This window comes from Corvus kubaryi, unplaced genomic scaffold (genome assembly GCF_017639235.1).
Source record: "Corvus kubaryi isolate FWS band 111438036 unplaced genomic scaffold, C.kubaryi_AGA036_p1.0 65205, whole genome shotgun sequence".
Lineage (NCBI taxonomy): Eukaryota > Metazoa > Chordata > Aves > Passeriformes > Corvidae > Corvus > Corvus kubaryi.
Genome location: NW_024581838.1, coordinates 13,304 through 28,427, shown reverse-complemented (window position 1 = coordinate 28,427; position 15,124 = coordinate 13,304). Strand labels below are relative to the sequence as shown.

General features: G+C 59.5%; 1 protein-coding gene across 2 annotated transcripts; it reads left to right on the top strand.

Moving 5' to 3' along the window:
- Window positions 1-596: 596 nt before the first annotated feature.
- On the top strand, window positions 597-13,009 carry LOC121673119 (peroxisome proliferator-activated receptor gamma coactivator-related protein 1-like). 2 transcript variants are annotated; one of them, XM_042046190.1, is made up of 13 exons: window positions 597-3,695; window positions 3,841-3,993; window positions 4,387-4,503; window positions 4,879-7,621; window positions 8,029-8,082; window positions 8,448-8,508; window positions 8,848-8,933; window positions 9,100-9,898; window positions 11,349-11,522; window positions 11,695-11,758; window positions 11,961-12,082; window positions 12,216-12,367; window positions 12,674-13,009. In XM_042046190.1, the coding sequence occupies exons 1-13, from the start codon at window positions 3,636-3,638 to the stop codon at window positions 12,775-12,777; spliced, it is 4,689 nt and encodes a 1,562-aa protein (XP_041902124.1). In that variant the 5' UTR covers window positions 597-3,635; the 3' UTR covers window positions 12,778-13,009. The 2 variants fall into 2 exon arrangements, with proteins under 2 accessions (XP_041902124.1, XP_041902123.1); XM_042046189.1 differs by having other exon boundaries at window positions 598-3,695; window positions 3,838-3,993.
- The last annotated feature ends 2,115 nt before the right edge of the window (window positions 13,010-15,124 follow it).

Here is a 15,124-nt window from a genome sequence, read left to right as displayed (position 1 = left end):
GGGGTGTGGGCGCGGAGATTCTGGGGCGGGGGGGCCGCCACGGCCACGGGACTCTGCGGGACGGGTGGCTTGGTGCCCCCTGCGGGAGACACCCTGGCCTTGGGTAGTGAGGGGCAGAGGGATGCCGCCCGAGTCATTCCCCCACGGTCCCTCCATCCCGGCGCCGCCCTCTGGCACCTGCGGCCGTGGGGAGCTTGGGCTGGCGCGGTTTGGGACACCGACACCCGCCGGTTTCGGCGGCAGGAGCTTAGGGTGCAGAATGTGGCCCGCGCCGGGCCAGGGGAGGTTCCCCGAGCCGTACCCGGGGCTTATCCCGTAGCAAGAAGCTCCCGCGCCGGGGCAGGTGTGGGGAGCGGCGCTGCCGCTGTCACCGGCCTCAGTGGGCCCTGCCGGGGCTGGGCTGGGTGCGAGTGCGCTGCTGTCTGGACGGGGAGCGTGGGGATGCAGCACCCCAGGAGGGGACTCGAGGGCACCTGCGCTGTGCGTTTGTCGGGATTTTTTGTGGGAAGCCTTAGGCTTCTGCCTCCGCCAGGGTCCTCCTGTGTGGCCGAGGGGCTGCAGGGGAGAACACCCCCCCCCCGCCATGCCGAGCCCGGGCTGGAGGATGCCGACCCCGTCTCGCCCCTCCCCGACGCGAGCAGAGTGGGCTGCATATGGGGGAATAGGGGTGTGTTCCCGGCTGATGTTTTCCGAAAGCAGCAGAGGAATCCACGGAGCATCATCTGGCTGTGCCGCGCTGACCGGGCAGAGCCCCCCGGCTTCCCGGGATCACCCCACGCTCTTGCCGGCAGCTCCGGCGCTGTAAGAGCGGCCTTGGCAGTCAGCCGGAGACCATGGCCGCCCTGTGCTCGGGGCGTAGCCGCAGCACGCCGGGCACACGTGTCACCAGCGGCCTGCGGGGGCCTCCGTTGTCCCTTCCGGGGACCAGAGCAGCGAGCGCAGTGGTGTACCCTGCGCCGGGTGGGTGCCGCAAGAGCTAGTGGCCACGCTTAGACTGTGTCCATTGCAAGCAGTTAGCTGCAATCCCAGCACCTCGCGTGCCAAAGCCCTCTCTGAGGCTGTGGGCATCCTCCCTTCTCCCCGGCAGTGCTGGTTGCTTGGGCACAGCGTGGCCAGAGCTGAAGCCTGTCCTTGAACGTTCCCGTGACCCTCTTCCCCGCTGCGCTGCTGTGAAGCAAACACAGGGAGCTGTGAAAGGCACGGGGGTTTCCCCCTCTCCTCCGGGTGAGGAGTGACAGGGGTCTCTGGCAGGGAGGAGAGCGGGCAGGGACACAGGAGCAGGCTGGGCTGGTTTGTACCCCCGCCCCGACGCACAAGCCAAGCGATGCTCAAGCGATGAGGGCTGCAGGAGGTGCCTGTCCCCAGGTGGATCAAAGGGAGTCACAGCCCAGGCCGGTGACTCACGGCTGTGGGACTCCTTGTTGCAAGGCGCTGAGTCAAGGGAGTCGAGGAAGGCATGCGAGGTTTCCCTCCCTCCCTCCCGGGCTGCGGGCAGGAGCCGCAGGAAGAGGCCATTTGAGTGGAAGGGTTTTACTTCCCTCCCTCCAAATGTCCAGCGCTGATTACAGCTGGAAACCTCTTATTACATGCTTTCCTTGGGGAGAGCCAGCCCTGTGGCTAGATGGGCAGGGCTGTGCAGCCCCGGGGTGTCCCCCGGTTCCCTTCGCCATCACCAGGCAGGGGTCAGATGATCCCCACGTCCTTGGGCTGCTGATGCTCCATCCTGCTGGCTGCTCCGGTGGCCCGGGTGCTTCTGCCTGCCGGTCACCGCTGACTCAGGGTTGCACGCCGGGGCTGGGTGTGTGAGCCTGGATGTTCTCCCAGTATCTGCATGAGGATTGGCCGGGAATCACAGCCAGGCTGCGCCTAGAGGGCTGCCAGCAGGCTCTGCGCTGTGCTCTGACCGACAGCCAGCACTGGCGAGGGAGGGGACTGGAGATGCTGAGTGGTAAAACTGCTCTAAAACTGCTCCATAGCCTGATCTGCATGGTGGGGTGGAGTGGTGTCCTGGTGTCACTGGTGGGCTCCACTTCCAGGTAGAGGGCCCTGGGAGAGGCTAGTCTGGGCTGCCAAGCTGCCTGCTGAGCCCCAAAGCACTGCAGACTCCTGGTCTTTCGGGCTCCCACGTCACAGACCAGGGCAATTTGGGATGAGTAGCTTCGGGGCATTGCTGTGGGTGTTCCGGCTTTGATTCCCAGCCTGGTCTTGGGGTGCCTGTGTTCTAAGGTTGCACAGGGCTCCTGGCTGTGCTGTGGCCAGAGGTGCCTGCTCTGTCTTACCGGAGCAAGTCTCTGAAGAGCCCCAGGGACCAGGGGTTTGGGCATGTGGCTTTGGTGCTGTCGTATTTTAGAAACACCTATTTAATGAAATTCCTGCTGTCTCTCTGGTTCAGTTTACTGCTTGCTAGAAGAGGATCTCAAATTATTAGCAGGTTCTCTATAGGGACAAGGTACATTTTGTTCTGCATGGGCATAGGCTCATGCCAGCTGTGGTACCTATGTGAAACACGAGCTGCATCAGATGTGCATCCCCCAAGGTTCAGCTGTATTCTCACAGTGCTGGTGCTGCTCCAAGGGCAGGAAGATGGGTCACAGGCTGCTCCTAGCTAGCTTTGGGAGGGAGGTGTACTCTCCCAGGGCTCTGTCCTTGGTGGCCTTATCTTCCCAGTCTCCATTATCTCTCTGCCTAAGCCCATCTACAAACAGGAATTCACATCCTGTCTCGTGCCGGTAACACATCTGTGCTGCTGCTCTGCTCTGTATGTCCTGCAGCTCTGCTCAGCTGCCTCGCCCAGCATCTGGACATCCTGCAGCACAATTGTGTGGCACCCTGGAGTGCGGTGCAAATACTTTCTTGAAGTTATTCAGAATTACCCAAGCATCCCTGGAGGTGGCTGGGGGACTGGAAAGGATGTGGGGTTGGGAATTTGAAGGAGGAAGAGTAACAAAGCTGGTTTGGTCCTGGATTGCAAGCACAGACCATGTCCCCTTGTAGCCTGCAGCAGAGGTATTGGGGTAGGACTCTGGCAGTAGCAGCTGGCTGCACCCCTGTTGCTGACTCCTGCACTTTTGTTATGAATTTCGTAATGGTTTTGGGCTTATCTGAAGCGCCAACAACTGGAATTGGAGGAGCACGTGACAGTCCATGAGGTGGTGGGAGCCTGCCTGTCCCCTCCCTGTCCTGCATGACCAGTGTGTGGTGTTGGGCAGAGCCTGGGGGTTTTATCCATTCATCTTTCCCAGTCATGCAGAGTGAATCAGGCAGAAATTTTTGGTGTGGAGGCATCCTGGGTAATCAGAAGGGTCTCGGGATGAAAGCAGCACAAGTCTTTGTGCAGTGGACTCTCCTGAAAGCAAGGGGGAAGGTCCCCTGTGCCACCTTCTGATCTGCAGCTGTGTCCCACCTGCTTCCCCTGCATGTTTGGGGTGCTGGGGGTGCCCAGCCACTATTTGTAGTGCAGGTTGTTGGGAGCACGTGTGTACTGCAAGGAGATCAGTGCTGGTAGTGGGGCTGTGCAAAGTGTTAACCTGGCTCCCCACACTCCTCGACAGTGCTTTTCCATTGAGGAGGATGACCTGAATTTAACATCGTTGGATGCAGAAACCATCTTAGAAGCTGAAGAGATCCTGGGGACAATGCAGAACTATCTCGACTCCTCTGTGATCTCCATCATTGAGGATCTTTCTCTGAGCGAGGTGGGAGCTCACACACAGATGCAGGATGTGGCGGCCGGGCTGGCCCTGGTGGTGGCATGGGTGGGAGTGGTGGCAGCGTCCTCCATGTCCAGGTCTTGTGGTTGTATCCCATTGCCCTCTGAGAATGTCCCTACCCTTGCAGCAGAGCAGGGCCTGCCTGGATGCACAGAACGAGCTGTCCCTGCTGACTGCCATCACAGAGATCCTGGACAGCACGGATGATGAGACCCTGTCCCCCTTTGACACCATCATGGATGCCGAGCTGCTGACCTCGCCTCGTGAGCGGGAGAATCCCTCGGTGAGTTGGGGGGCAGATCCAGCCTGACCCCCAGAGCCCATGGGAAGATGTTCAGGCAGGGCTCTGCTAGGTCCTAGCATGATGGTGCCCTGAAATAGTAGGACCCTGGTCCCCAGTACTCTGAGATGTACTCTCATGATGGTTCCAATGTGAGAGAAGGGCTCTGGGGGGGCCATGCCTTCGCCTTGGGTCTTTATGTAGAGCCAAAGATGTGCCAGAGGCTTTGGGGAGAAGCATGTCCCCAATGGGAGCTGTGTGTGTTGTGGGTGAAACAGAGCTGTTTCCTCTTGGGCTCTGTGGGGTGAAGCACGTGGGCACTGTGGGGCTGGGCATGGCCTGTCCCCTCCAGCAGCATGGACCTGCCACTGTCTCATTTTCTGTCCATCTTTCCAGTTTCAGAAGTTTCTCACCTTATCCCGCCCGTTGCTGGAGTGCGAGAGCCCTACCCTGGAACAGCCTAAGACTCTCAGGCCTCTCAGCAGCAGCAGCAGTGTCTCTGTGGTTGGGAAGGTGAGCAGCTGAGCAGGGGAAGCTGAGGCAGCAGTGTTGGGGTGGTGCTGGGATAACTGTCCCTGCTGCAGCCCCCAGCCCCAGCCTTCCCTCCTGGCACAGGCATCCTTTCCAGGAAGAGATGCTTTTGCAAGGCACCAGTAGCAGTGGGAGCAGGGTCTTCCTGAGGTGGTGGGTGCCAGGGACTGGGGATGCTCCCATAGGAGTGTCGGGTTTCCAGCTCTGTTGTGTCTTACTGGGCAGGTCAAATGTGTCCCAGCTTTTTGTCTGCCATGGGGCTTTGCTGTAGAGTTGCAGTAGACCCACAGTTGGCTGTCCTGGGGGGGCGCTGGTAAAAGCCCAAGAACTGATGTTTGCTGTGGTCCCCCTTCCCAGACTGACACAGAACTGGCCTGGGACCGTGCTGCTCATGGCCTGGAGGACCCAATGCTGCCAAAGAAGCAAGTCTGCAGCACCCCGAGGGTGGAGCGGAAGGTGGGCCGGAACCGAGCCCGAGAGCAGCCCCTGCCTCAGCGCAGTGATGGGGAGGAAGAAGAGGAGGAGGCAACCTTGAGCCTGGAGCTAGACAGCAGCATGGAGGCTGTGGATTTCTGTGTGAGCAAGGCTGGGGCAGTGCTGGAGGAGCATGAAGACCCCTGCATCATCAACACAGGTGATGTGTCCCTGAGTGAGCTCGTGAAGTCCATGCACCCCTACTGCCTGCCCACCTTCACTGTGTGCCTGGACCCTGACACTGAGCCTGTAGCCAAGGAACTTCTGAGCAGTCCTGTCTTGCTGGAAATTGTGCCTGGCGAGGGAGAGAGTGTGGAGATCCCTGTGGTCCTGCAGCCCTTCACTCCCAGCTCCCATGACCTGGAGCCCCAGCTCCTGGCAGCAGAAGAGAGTACTAGAGAGTCAATCCCAGAAGATCAAGGGGACCTGCCAGGAGCTCCAACCCAGGAAAATGGGGTGGAAGAGGAGGAGGAGGAGAAACTGCCTGGGAAGGAGCCTTCATGCAGTACCCCAGAGGGCACCTCCCCACCGGAGACAGCAGCACGTGGAGCCTCGCATCCCAACAGCAGCTCCTGGCACAGCACAGAGGCCCCAGCAGGTGGAAAACGTGAATGCTCTGAGAAGGGACGGGGCCGTGAGAGAGCAAGGAAGAGTCGGAAAAAGAAAGCAGAGGAGGACCAAAGCAAGCAGGCCAGGCCTGGCAGGGATTGTGTAGCCCACCGGCTCCGTTCCACTGGCTCTGGACAGCCTCTTGTCCAGCCAGCCATCAGCCGGCAGCGGGCAGCGTGTCCCTCTGTTCAGGTCTCAGACTTCCTGGCACAGCAGCTGGAACGAGCCCGGAAGGAGGGGCAGATGGAGCTGCATGCTGAGCGGGCACCGCGACCCCGGGGCAGGCCTCGGAGCACAGCAGGGGCCTTCCTCCCCAAGAAGGTGAAGCAGGAGCTGCAGAAGGAGCCAGCACCAGAAATGGTGAATGTGGCCCTGGAGAAGAACAAGACTCTGGTGCCCCTAGAGAAGACTGCACCAAGCATGGAGGGGCAGCCAGCAGCTGCATGTCCCAGCCTGACATACCAGACTGAGAGCCAGGAAGATGCACAGCCATCTGCTGAACAGAGCAGTGGGGTCTCGGAGGCTGCCTCTCAGCCCCCAGAGCAAGGTGTGGGGCTGGAGCCTGCCCAGAGCCTGCCAGCAGCAGAGCCGAGTGAGGGCCTGCCTAAGGAAGCCAAACCCAAGGCCCTAAGCCTACGGGAGTACCGCATCCGCATGCTGCACCGTCAGCCCAACATGGGTGGCAGCCAGGAAGGCAAGAAGGAAGTGGCCAGCAAGTGGCCCAGTGTCCCTGAGCCTCCGACAGAGCTGGCAGAGATCCCCTGCCTGGTGTCACCCATGCGCTCTGCCACTGAGGCAGATGGTGCTCAGAAGGGACCAGACAAACCCACCAGCCCTGCTGCTGTCCTTCCTCCTGCTGGCAAAGCTCCCACTGCTCTGACTTCAGCCCCAGCACCCACTATGGCTCCACCACCCCCATCAACGCCAATGCCTTTTGTAGCACCCAACGTGCCCCCAGCCGCTGGGGTGGCCCCCACCGGGATGCCGCCAGCCTCTGCCGGTGCTTATGCCCTTTACCCACCAGTGCCTTCCTGGCCCTGCTTCACCCCGCAGCCCATGGGCTGCCATGGTTTGCCCCCACCACCCAGTGCCAGCTCCTCCAGTACTTTTCACGTGGTGCCTGGCCTCCCACCTCCAGCCATGGCCTGGCCCCCTCCACCTGTGCCACCCCCGCCTCTGTTTGGCCCAGGTGGCCCCTATGCCCCAGTTGGGTGGGCACCACCATCCTACTGGCCAGGAATCCCCATGCCACCTCCGGTGCCTTCCCTTGCGTACAGGGACTCCGGAGCAGCAGTGCAGGTCACGACTGCCTTCCCAGCTGGCAGCCACCCTGGCACAGCCCTTCTGCCTGGGCAGCCTCCTGCCACCCCTCTGCTCAGCTGCCCAGAGCCACCAGCCTTCCCTGTCCAGTTGCCCACTACCCCGGCCAGCGACACGGGGGCTGCAGGTGGCCCGGCCAGGCCAGCAACTGGCAGGGTGTCAGACCCCAGGAGGCAGGCACGGCTGGCAGGAGAGAGCTCTCTCCCCAAGGCCCCTCTGACTCCAGCCCCAACCCAGCCCCTGCCAGCCCCCTCAGCTGCCACTGCCCAGCCCAGCAGAGTCCCTCCTGCAGTGCCAGTCCCCCAGGCTGTCCCCACCCAGCCTCTGGAGGAGCCCCAGGCTGCAACTCCCAACCAGGTCCCAAAGGCACCCCCAGCTGCCATCTGCTGTCCAGCAGAGGTGTCTCCTGCCCCTGTTGTGGAGTCCCCTGACACCCACGCCATGGAGAAGGCTGCAGGGCCAGGCAAGGAGGCAGTGGAGAAAGCCCTGCTGGAGCCCAAGGCAGCTGCTGGGCAGGAGTCGCCTGGCCAAAAATCCACCTCCCAGGCTGTGGCACCACCACCGAAAGCAGGTCGAGAGAGCAGCCTTCCCACCAAGGCACCCACTGTGCAGCCATGGAGGCACCAGCCGCTCCTCAGCCCAGCCCAGCGCAGCGACAGCAGCAAGGACATCGTGCAAGCCTTCATCAGCGAGATCGGTGAGTGGGAGGGCTGCAGGATGCCGGGTTGAGTGTCACCAGCCAGCAAGGCTGCGGTGCTGCTGGCAACCTGGGTAGCAGGACCAGTTTCCTGGGGGCGAGGGTGGCAAAGCTATGCCCACAGGCTTGCAGTGTCTTCCCAGTACTCTGCTAGGATGTTGCCTCCAATGGATGGTCTGGGCTAGCTGTCCTGAAACTACTCCCTTCTGGGACTGCAGAGCTGGGTGCTCCTGTCCCTGCTGCGGGAGACACAGAGCTGCTGCAAGCTCTGTCACTGCTTCTCCTCCCCAGTGCTTGCCCCACCATCCAGGGAGGCTGATGCAGGGGGAGAATGGGGCGGGGGTGCATCGCTATGGTGCTGGGAGAATTCTAGCTGATCTGACTTGCTGTGCTTTCTCCTGGCCCAGGGATTGAAGCCACTGACCTGTCCAGCCTGCTGGAGCAGTTTGAGAAGTCTGAAGGTGCGGATCTGGCCTGCCATCCCCTGCAGGGCTCCCTCCATGCCATGCTGGCCTCCCTGGGCTGTCCATGCTCCCTGTGGCAGGGTGGTAGTGGGAGGGCTGAGATGCTGCTGTCTGTGGGCTCGTGTTACCCTGCCCAGGTGTATTGTCCTGTCTCTGCCTTCATCTCCTTGGCCTCTGGAAACGCCTGGGGGTCCTCAGGGCAACCAAGGGGGTGGTGGAAGTATCTGTGAAGGAAAAGGGATGTGCAGCTCCTATCTTCAGGGAGCGGGGTTTCAGGTGCTGTGAAACCGCTTCCGAGCTGTTCCTGGGGTGCTCTGTGGCCCCCACTTGTTGCCACTCTCACCTACCTGTTCTCTTTTCAGCCAAGAAGGAGGAAACTCCTGTACAGCCCCCTGAGGAAAGGCAGCTAATGGGGAGCTCTGGGTGAGTACCAAGACCTTGGCAGCGGTGCCCAGTGTGGAGCCCAGCAGAGCAAGGGCACAGGGCAGCTTTCAGTCCTGGCAGGGTTTGAAATGTGCTGGGGCTGTGTCTGTTGGCCCAGGAGGGGCTGAGTTTGTCACTGGACTGTGACAGAGCTGGCATTGAGGGGGGAAAAACTGGGATGGGCATGATTGGGCTGTGCAAGTTTTATCCTTGCAGCTCTCTTGGATCTTCTGTCCTCGTGAACTGGCCAGTGGGGCAGATTGAGTGGGTGCCCCAGGTGTGGGGAGAGGGGCTGGGCTTTGCCTGCTGTGTTTGACAAGGCTCCTTTCCCATTCTCAGGCCCGAGACCCAGCAAGATGCACCAACCCAGCAGGACAGGAAGCCCCTGGATGGCCTGCAGGCCTCTGAGCTGGCCAATGTGGCAGGTAATGAATACTTAGGGCGAGGCAGGGGAGTCTGCCAGGTCCTGGCAGGGCTGTTGTGTGTCTAGGGGGCACCCTGGGGAGTGAGGGGGGCCAGAACATGAGGGAGCCCCAGCTGGGTGGGTTGCAGCAAAGGGCTGCTCTTGTAAGCATTCTGGTGTTCTCTCAGGCCTCACGCCCCCAGCGACACCTCCCCACCAGCTCTGGAAGCCTTTGCCTGCTGTTTCACTGCTGGCCAAGACCAAGTCACCTGGGTCCATGCCCCAGGAAGGGACCCAGAAGACAACCAAGCTGATGAAAGCCAAGCCACTGCCCTCAAACAAGATCCAGGTGAAGAGCATGGTACCAGCCCCTGCTGGCACAGCCCCCAGCCACGTCTGCTCGGGAGACCATGACTACTGCATCCTGGGTACACCACAGCCTGAGAGCAGCAGTATCCCTGGCACGCAGCCTCCTGCCAAGGGTGGCTCCCGCTGGAATGTCAAACACCACCGAGACATCACTATCAAACCCATCTCCTCCTTAACCAAACGGACGCTGAACCAACCTGAGCCCATCCCACCAGCCTCTAACACCACCATGGGGCACAGCCAGGAGCCCGTGGGGATGGCCTGCCTAGCTCCCCTGGATTATCGGACTACCATCCCCAACAAGGCCACCACTGGGTGTAGCAGTCCCCCCACCTCAGTGCTCCTGTCTCCAGCTGCATCCCCCTGCCGGGATCAGGAGGTGCGGACTCCCAGTGCCCAGCCCAGCCATGCTGCTGCCAAGAGGTCCCTGCGCTGCTACCGGAGACCCCAGGACTCACCCAGCCCCTCCACTGACAGCTGGAGGGTTGGCCGGAGCCGCGCCAGCCGTTCTTTCAGCTCCAGTTCGGATGGAGCTAGCGAGTCCTCGTCTTCGTCTTCATCCTCGTCCTCCCGATCCCGGTCACGGTCGCTCTCTCCACCCCCCAAGCGGTGGCGACGGTAAGCAGTGGATTGTTGCTTGCTCTTGGGGCAGTTGTCCAGTGGGTGGTCAGGTGCACAGACACATCTTTATGGTTCTACTAGATGGCTGGATTTGTTCTTTTTGTCCTTGTGGCCCTTCTGAAGAGATGCTTGACTCACAGAGGCTGGGGGAGCTGCAGCAACACCCTGCCCAGCCATGTCTGGCTGAAGCCCACATCTGGGCTGGTGTGCCTGCAAAGCCACGACTGAGCCAGGCTTCCATACTCCTTCTGGAACACACAGTCCGTGCTACAAGTCCTTGGCTGCATCTTTGCTTTTGGATGCTTTTTCTGGGGTATTATGGCAGGTGTTCATATTTGTGCTGTGGGGCTGCTGCAGCCCTTGGTGCTCAAATGAGAGGAGCCACAGTGGAGTTCTTGAGGGAGCTGCTGGAGGCAAGCAGGGAAAAACCTGTCTGCCTTGGCAGCCTTGGAGGCTCCCTGTTCTCCTTATGGAGGTGGCTGTGTAGGAAAGTGGGACACCTTGGTCCCTGTGGGATGCATTTCTTTCAGAGTCCTTGTGCATCTGAGTGATGTGCAACCTGTCCCAGCTGGGCTGGGAGGCACTGGAGCTGGTGAAGGGTTTCTCTTTCTGTCATTCTCCTGGTGTTCAGCCAGTTCTGGTGATGTCCCTGGGCATGAGGGGCCTGTCCAACGAGGACTCCTCCATAGATGGCCAGTAAATGCAGAGGCTGGAGCTGGAAAGAGCAGGTATATAAATGCCATGTTCCATGGATGTGCAGCTTTGGGACTGTCAAGCAACGTGTCTGGCAAATCAGCTGGTCTTGTGCTGGATAATGTCCCCATGTACTGTGCCATCCTGACTTGCAGTCCTCCAGGAGAATACGTAGCAGAGCCAGGCAGCATGCCCTGCCAGGCCGGGGTTTGCCCATGGCAGGGACCACCTATGGCCAGCATGTCTGGAGAGGGACTGGGCTTCTGGCTGGAGGCAGCACAGCTTAATCCCAGAGGTGTTCCGGTCCTGCTGTCCTTAAGCTTTCCCTGGCCCTGCTGGAGAAGCTCTTGCAGTCTCCGTTCACACAGCTGTTGAGCACGACATGGATGCGATGGCTCCATTGTTGTCCTGTGCATCGTGTGGGGCTCAGCACAGAAGTCCTGGCCCTTCCTGGGCCCTCCCAGGCACAGCCCTGTGCTTCACAGTTCCCCCATGACTATTTCTTGCTCTTTAGAAGCTGTGCCTCCTGTGAGCCTGCTCTCTTTTCTCTGTGGCATTGGGAGCCAAGTGGAGCAACATTTCTGTAGTGTTGTTACTGCCCTGGCAATCTTGGGCAGAGGCTTTCCCATCCTGGGGATGGGTCCTGTCTGAGTGGGATGCTGGATACCATGGGGATGATGGAGGTCTTTTTCTCCTTTGGAGCCTCATGATGCTGGACAAAGGGAGGGCTCAGCTGTATCTCTCCTTCCCCCAGGTACCGCTCAAGATGTTCCCACAGCTCCTCCTCTCGCTCCAGCTGTGGGTCATGTGGCAGGTCCCGGGACAGGTCCTCATCCTCATCATCAACATCCTCCTACTCGTCCAGGTCCACGTCTCGCAGCCAGTCCCGCTCCCCCTCACCCCACAGGAGGAGTAACAGGTGGAGAAGGTGAGTGTGGCCACCCTGCAGGGGAGGGGGTGTGAGCTCTCCTCAACCCATCTCCCAGCCTCCTGTGGAGGAGGGATGGACCCATTCCTTCAAGATATTCCTTGTGTTTGGAATCAATCTTCTGACACCCCCATGATTCCTTAGCTCATGTGCCTGGTTTCTGCCCTGACAGATACAGTTATGATGCACAGGACCACTACCAAAGGCAGAGGATCCTCCAGAAGGAACGTGCAATAGTGAGTGATGGAGGGCTGGCAATCTAGGGCTGGAAATTTGGGGGTCCACAGCCCCTTTGTCACTTGAGAAAGCCATGGGGGCGTAGCCTTGCCAGGAGCATTGCTGGGAGGCCCTGGCTGGGGCACAGTGTGGTGGGTGGCCATGCAGGGGGGTGCTATGTCCGAGAGGTCCTGCTCATGGCTAGGGCATCCCTGCCTGCAGGAGGAGCGGCGAGTTGTGTTCATCGGCAAGATCCCCAGCAGAATGACACGGTCGGAGCTGCGGCACCGCTTCTCTGTGTTTGGGGACATTGAGGAGTGTACCCTGCATTTCCGCTCCGAGGGGTAAGCGCAGTGGGGAGATGGGTCAGTCCATTCCCAGGGATGACTCCTTTGCCCTTTTCCCATTACTCAAGGGGATGGTGCAGACCAAGGGGGGTCAAACGTAACTGTTGCTGCTGATCTCCTCCGGTGTCAGGGATAACTATGGCTTTGTCACCTACCGCTATGCTGAGGAAGCCTTTGCTGCCATCGAGAGTGGACACAAGCTGCGGCGCCCAGATGAGCAGCCCTTCGACCTGTGCTTTGGTGGCCGCAGGCAGTTCTGCAGGAGAAACTATGCTGACTTGGGTGAGTTGCACAGTCTCCAAAGTTGGGGGATTGGCACCCTGGGTCCTTCTCTCCTTTCCAGAGGAGTAGGAGTCCCCATCCTTGGGGTCAGTCAGGGTTGACAGCAGAGCCACATCCAGAAACGGTCTTGCCCTGAAGGGAGGTTGAATGGGGGCTCCCTGTCTCTCCAGCACTGTGTTGGAGGCTGGCCCAACTCTGGGTCTAGAGGCTGGCATGTGAAATAAGATAAGAAGTTTGCTGTGGGAATGGCCAGAACTGTGCCAGTGTTTCCATGGGCTCAACACAGCCTCTCCCCATCTCTTCCAGATTCAAACCGGGAGGATTTCGACCCAGCTCCTGTCAAGAGCAAGTTTGACTCCCTGGACTTCGACACTCTGCTGCGGCAGGCACAGCGCAGCCTGCGGAGGTAGCGACAGGCAAGGCGGAGCACCCGCCCCCACTTTTATACTCAAATACAAAAGGCAAAAAAAGTATGGAGAGAGAGATGAGGTTTTTAATAAAAAGAAAAAGGAAAAAAAGAAATTTGTTTTATAACCAATATTTAAGGAGGACGGGTCGTTGGCCTTCATCTGGAGCGGTCCAGGCAAGTGGCAGCCCTGGGCTTGCCCCAGACATATAATAAATGCGGATGCCCAAACAGCAGCACTGCCTTGTCTCCTCCTTTGCGTGGGCTATTCCCAGGTGTGGGTTCAGGCTGTCCCCCTCTCAGGACTCCAGGGACTCTGCAGTGATATGGCCCTATGAAATACTGCACAGGTTGTGGACTGGGCACAAGAGGGGGGCAGGATTGAGGTCACCAAGTGTATCACTGTCACTGTGGAAGCCCACAATGGCCTGGCACGGGGTGAATGCCTCTCTGAGGACCTCTCTGACCGTCTCTTGGGCTCTTTTGGCTGCAGGGCTTGGCACCCCGAGGCTCCCAGCCGTTTTGGGGGTCACCTGCACCTCCCGCGATGGCCACGGGGGGGCAGTGCAAGATACTCCACCGCTGCTCCCGTCAGTGGGCTGGGAACAGACTGTAGCCCTTGGCCAGAACTCGGGCAGGGCTCCACTTGCTCCGAGCCAACTGCCCTGTCTGCCTGTCCCTTTCGAGCCTGCTCCTTGGCTTTGCTCTGGCTTGCCAGAAGGAGAGGAGTGACATCTCATCTCTGGATTTCCCCTGAGGGAGAGGTGTTTGTGTGACTGTAGAGAGGTTACAGCTGTGTGCAGTGTGATGGTGCTTGGCAGGAAACGATGGACAGTGGCAGGGAGGGATGGATGATGCCTTTCTAGGCCCCCTCAGTGCATTGCAGCTCATGGAGGAGAAGAGCGATCACAGGCAGCCTCCAAGGGAGTATGCTTGGGACTGCTGCCAAGCATCTTTCCTGCACCCTGCTCTTGTGCTGGCAGTCAGAGAAAAGCCCTGCCTTTGGACTGCTTCTCAGCTGGGACAAGCTTGGGAGTCCCTTGCAGGTGGAGCTGGTCTCTTGCAGGTGGCAGTGCTAACTGGGAACCCCAAGCTGGCACCAAGTGCCCTGGCTTCAGGACTGGGACAGGGTGCAGTGGTGCCCATTTGAGCCCCCTCTTGACACACCCTGAGTTAGGGAAGCTTGCAGCTGCCTAACTGGGCAGTGCAGAGCTGGGAGGGTGTGGAGAGAAGCGATGGGCAGGGGATGGACCCCCATGCCACTCCCATGGTTCCTCATGGTGTTTGGGGTGGGAGGGGGGTGGTCAAAGTCCCTTCAGATCCCTTCCTTGATGAAGGCAGCACCTACTCCAATAGTGTGAGAGCAGGGAGGGGAATAGGGGCAATAAACCTGGGGGGGGTTCAGCCAGGCTGATGCTGATGTTGCCATTTGGATCATGTTCAAGGCTCTGAGCCCTTTGTGGCTGTGCCTGGGTGCTTTGCAGCAATCTTATGGTCTGGCACTGTGGCTGGAGCCCATCTCTTCCCTCATTGCTCCCCTAGATGGAGAGAGGTGCTCCTGCTCCTGCCTGCAGTGAGGCTGCCTGCAGGTGGGCCCTGAATGAGCTTCCACCCTGTTGTCTCCTGCCTGGCCTTGGAATTTGCACAAGGGAGAGTCCAAGGAGGCAGCTGCAGGCAAGGGTGTGAGCAGGATAGGGGGAGGCAGGCAGGGGGCTGTTAATCAGTAATGCAGTTCTTCCAGGGACATCGAAGGAGGGGGTGACAGCCAGAGCCCAGTGGGGTCTTGTGGGGAGGATGTGCATCCCTTTCTGTGAGTTCATGCAAAGCCCTGTGGCTGCAGCACACCTGCAGCCCCTCTCCTGCCCAGAACTGCTGGATCGATGGTGCTGCTGACCAGCATCTCCCTGGTCTCAGAGCTGCCACAGCAGTACTGAGGTCATGTGGATCCAAGCAAGTGTTACAAGGAGAATGTCTGTTAAACCAGCTGCGAAAATACTCTCAAGCTGTTGGGTGATTCAGGCCTGAGGAAGGGTTTGTGTGCCTTAGAGCTGGGGTGGTTTCTACAAACACTTTAGGTGATCTGAAAGTTTCTTTACAGCCTTTCCTCGAAACTGTGGTGCAGCTGAAGAGACAGGCAGGAGTGGGGAGTGTTACAGGCAAGGTGGAGCTGGGCATGGGGGATGTCTGCTGTCAGCAACCCCAGGAACCTCACGGCATATGCTATTCCATGCACCTTAGGTGTGTGCATTTGGCCAGCCCAGTGAGCATGGCGTCACCACAAATATGTGTGCTGCTGATTGTTGTGTGAACAAGGCTGTGTCCTTGTGTTCCTACAGCTGGGCTGCACATGG

Excerpts from the sequence above, each read along its gene's own strand:
- LOC121673119 (XM_042046189.1), top strand. The coding sequence starts at position 3,636 with ATGCAGAACTATCTCGACTCCTCTGTGATCTCCATCATTGAGGATCTT. Across the intron at positions 8,083-8,447 it reads GCAGTTTGAGAAGTCTGAAG|CCAAGAAGGAGGAAACTCCT; the intron begins GTGCGGATCTGG and ends TTCTCTTTTCAG. Across the intron at positions 9,899-11,348 it reads CCCCCCAAGCGGTGGCGACG|GTACCGCTCAAGATGTTCCC; the intron begins GTAAGCAGTGGA and ends TCCTTCCCCCAG.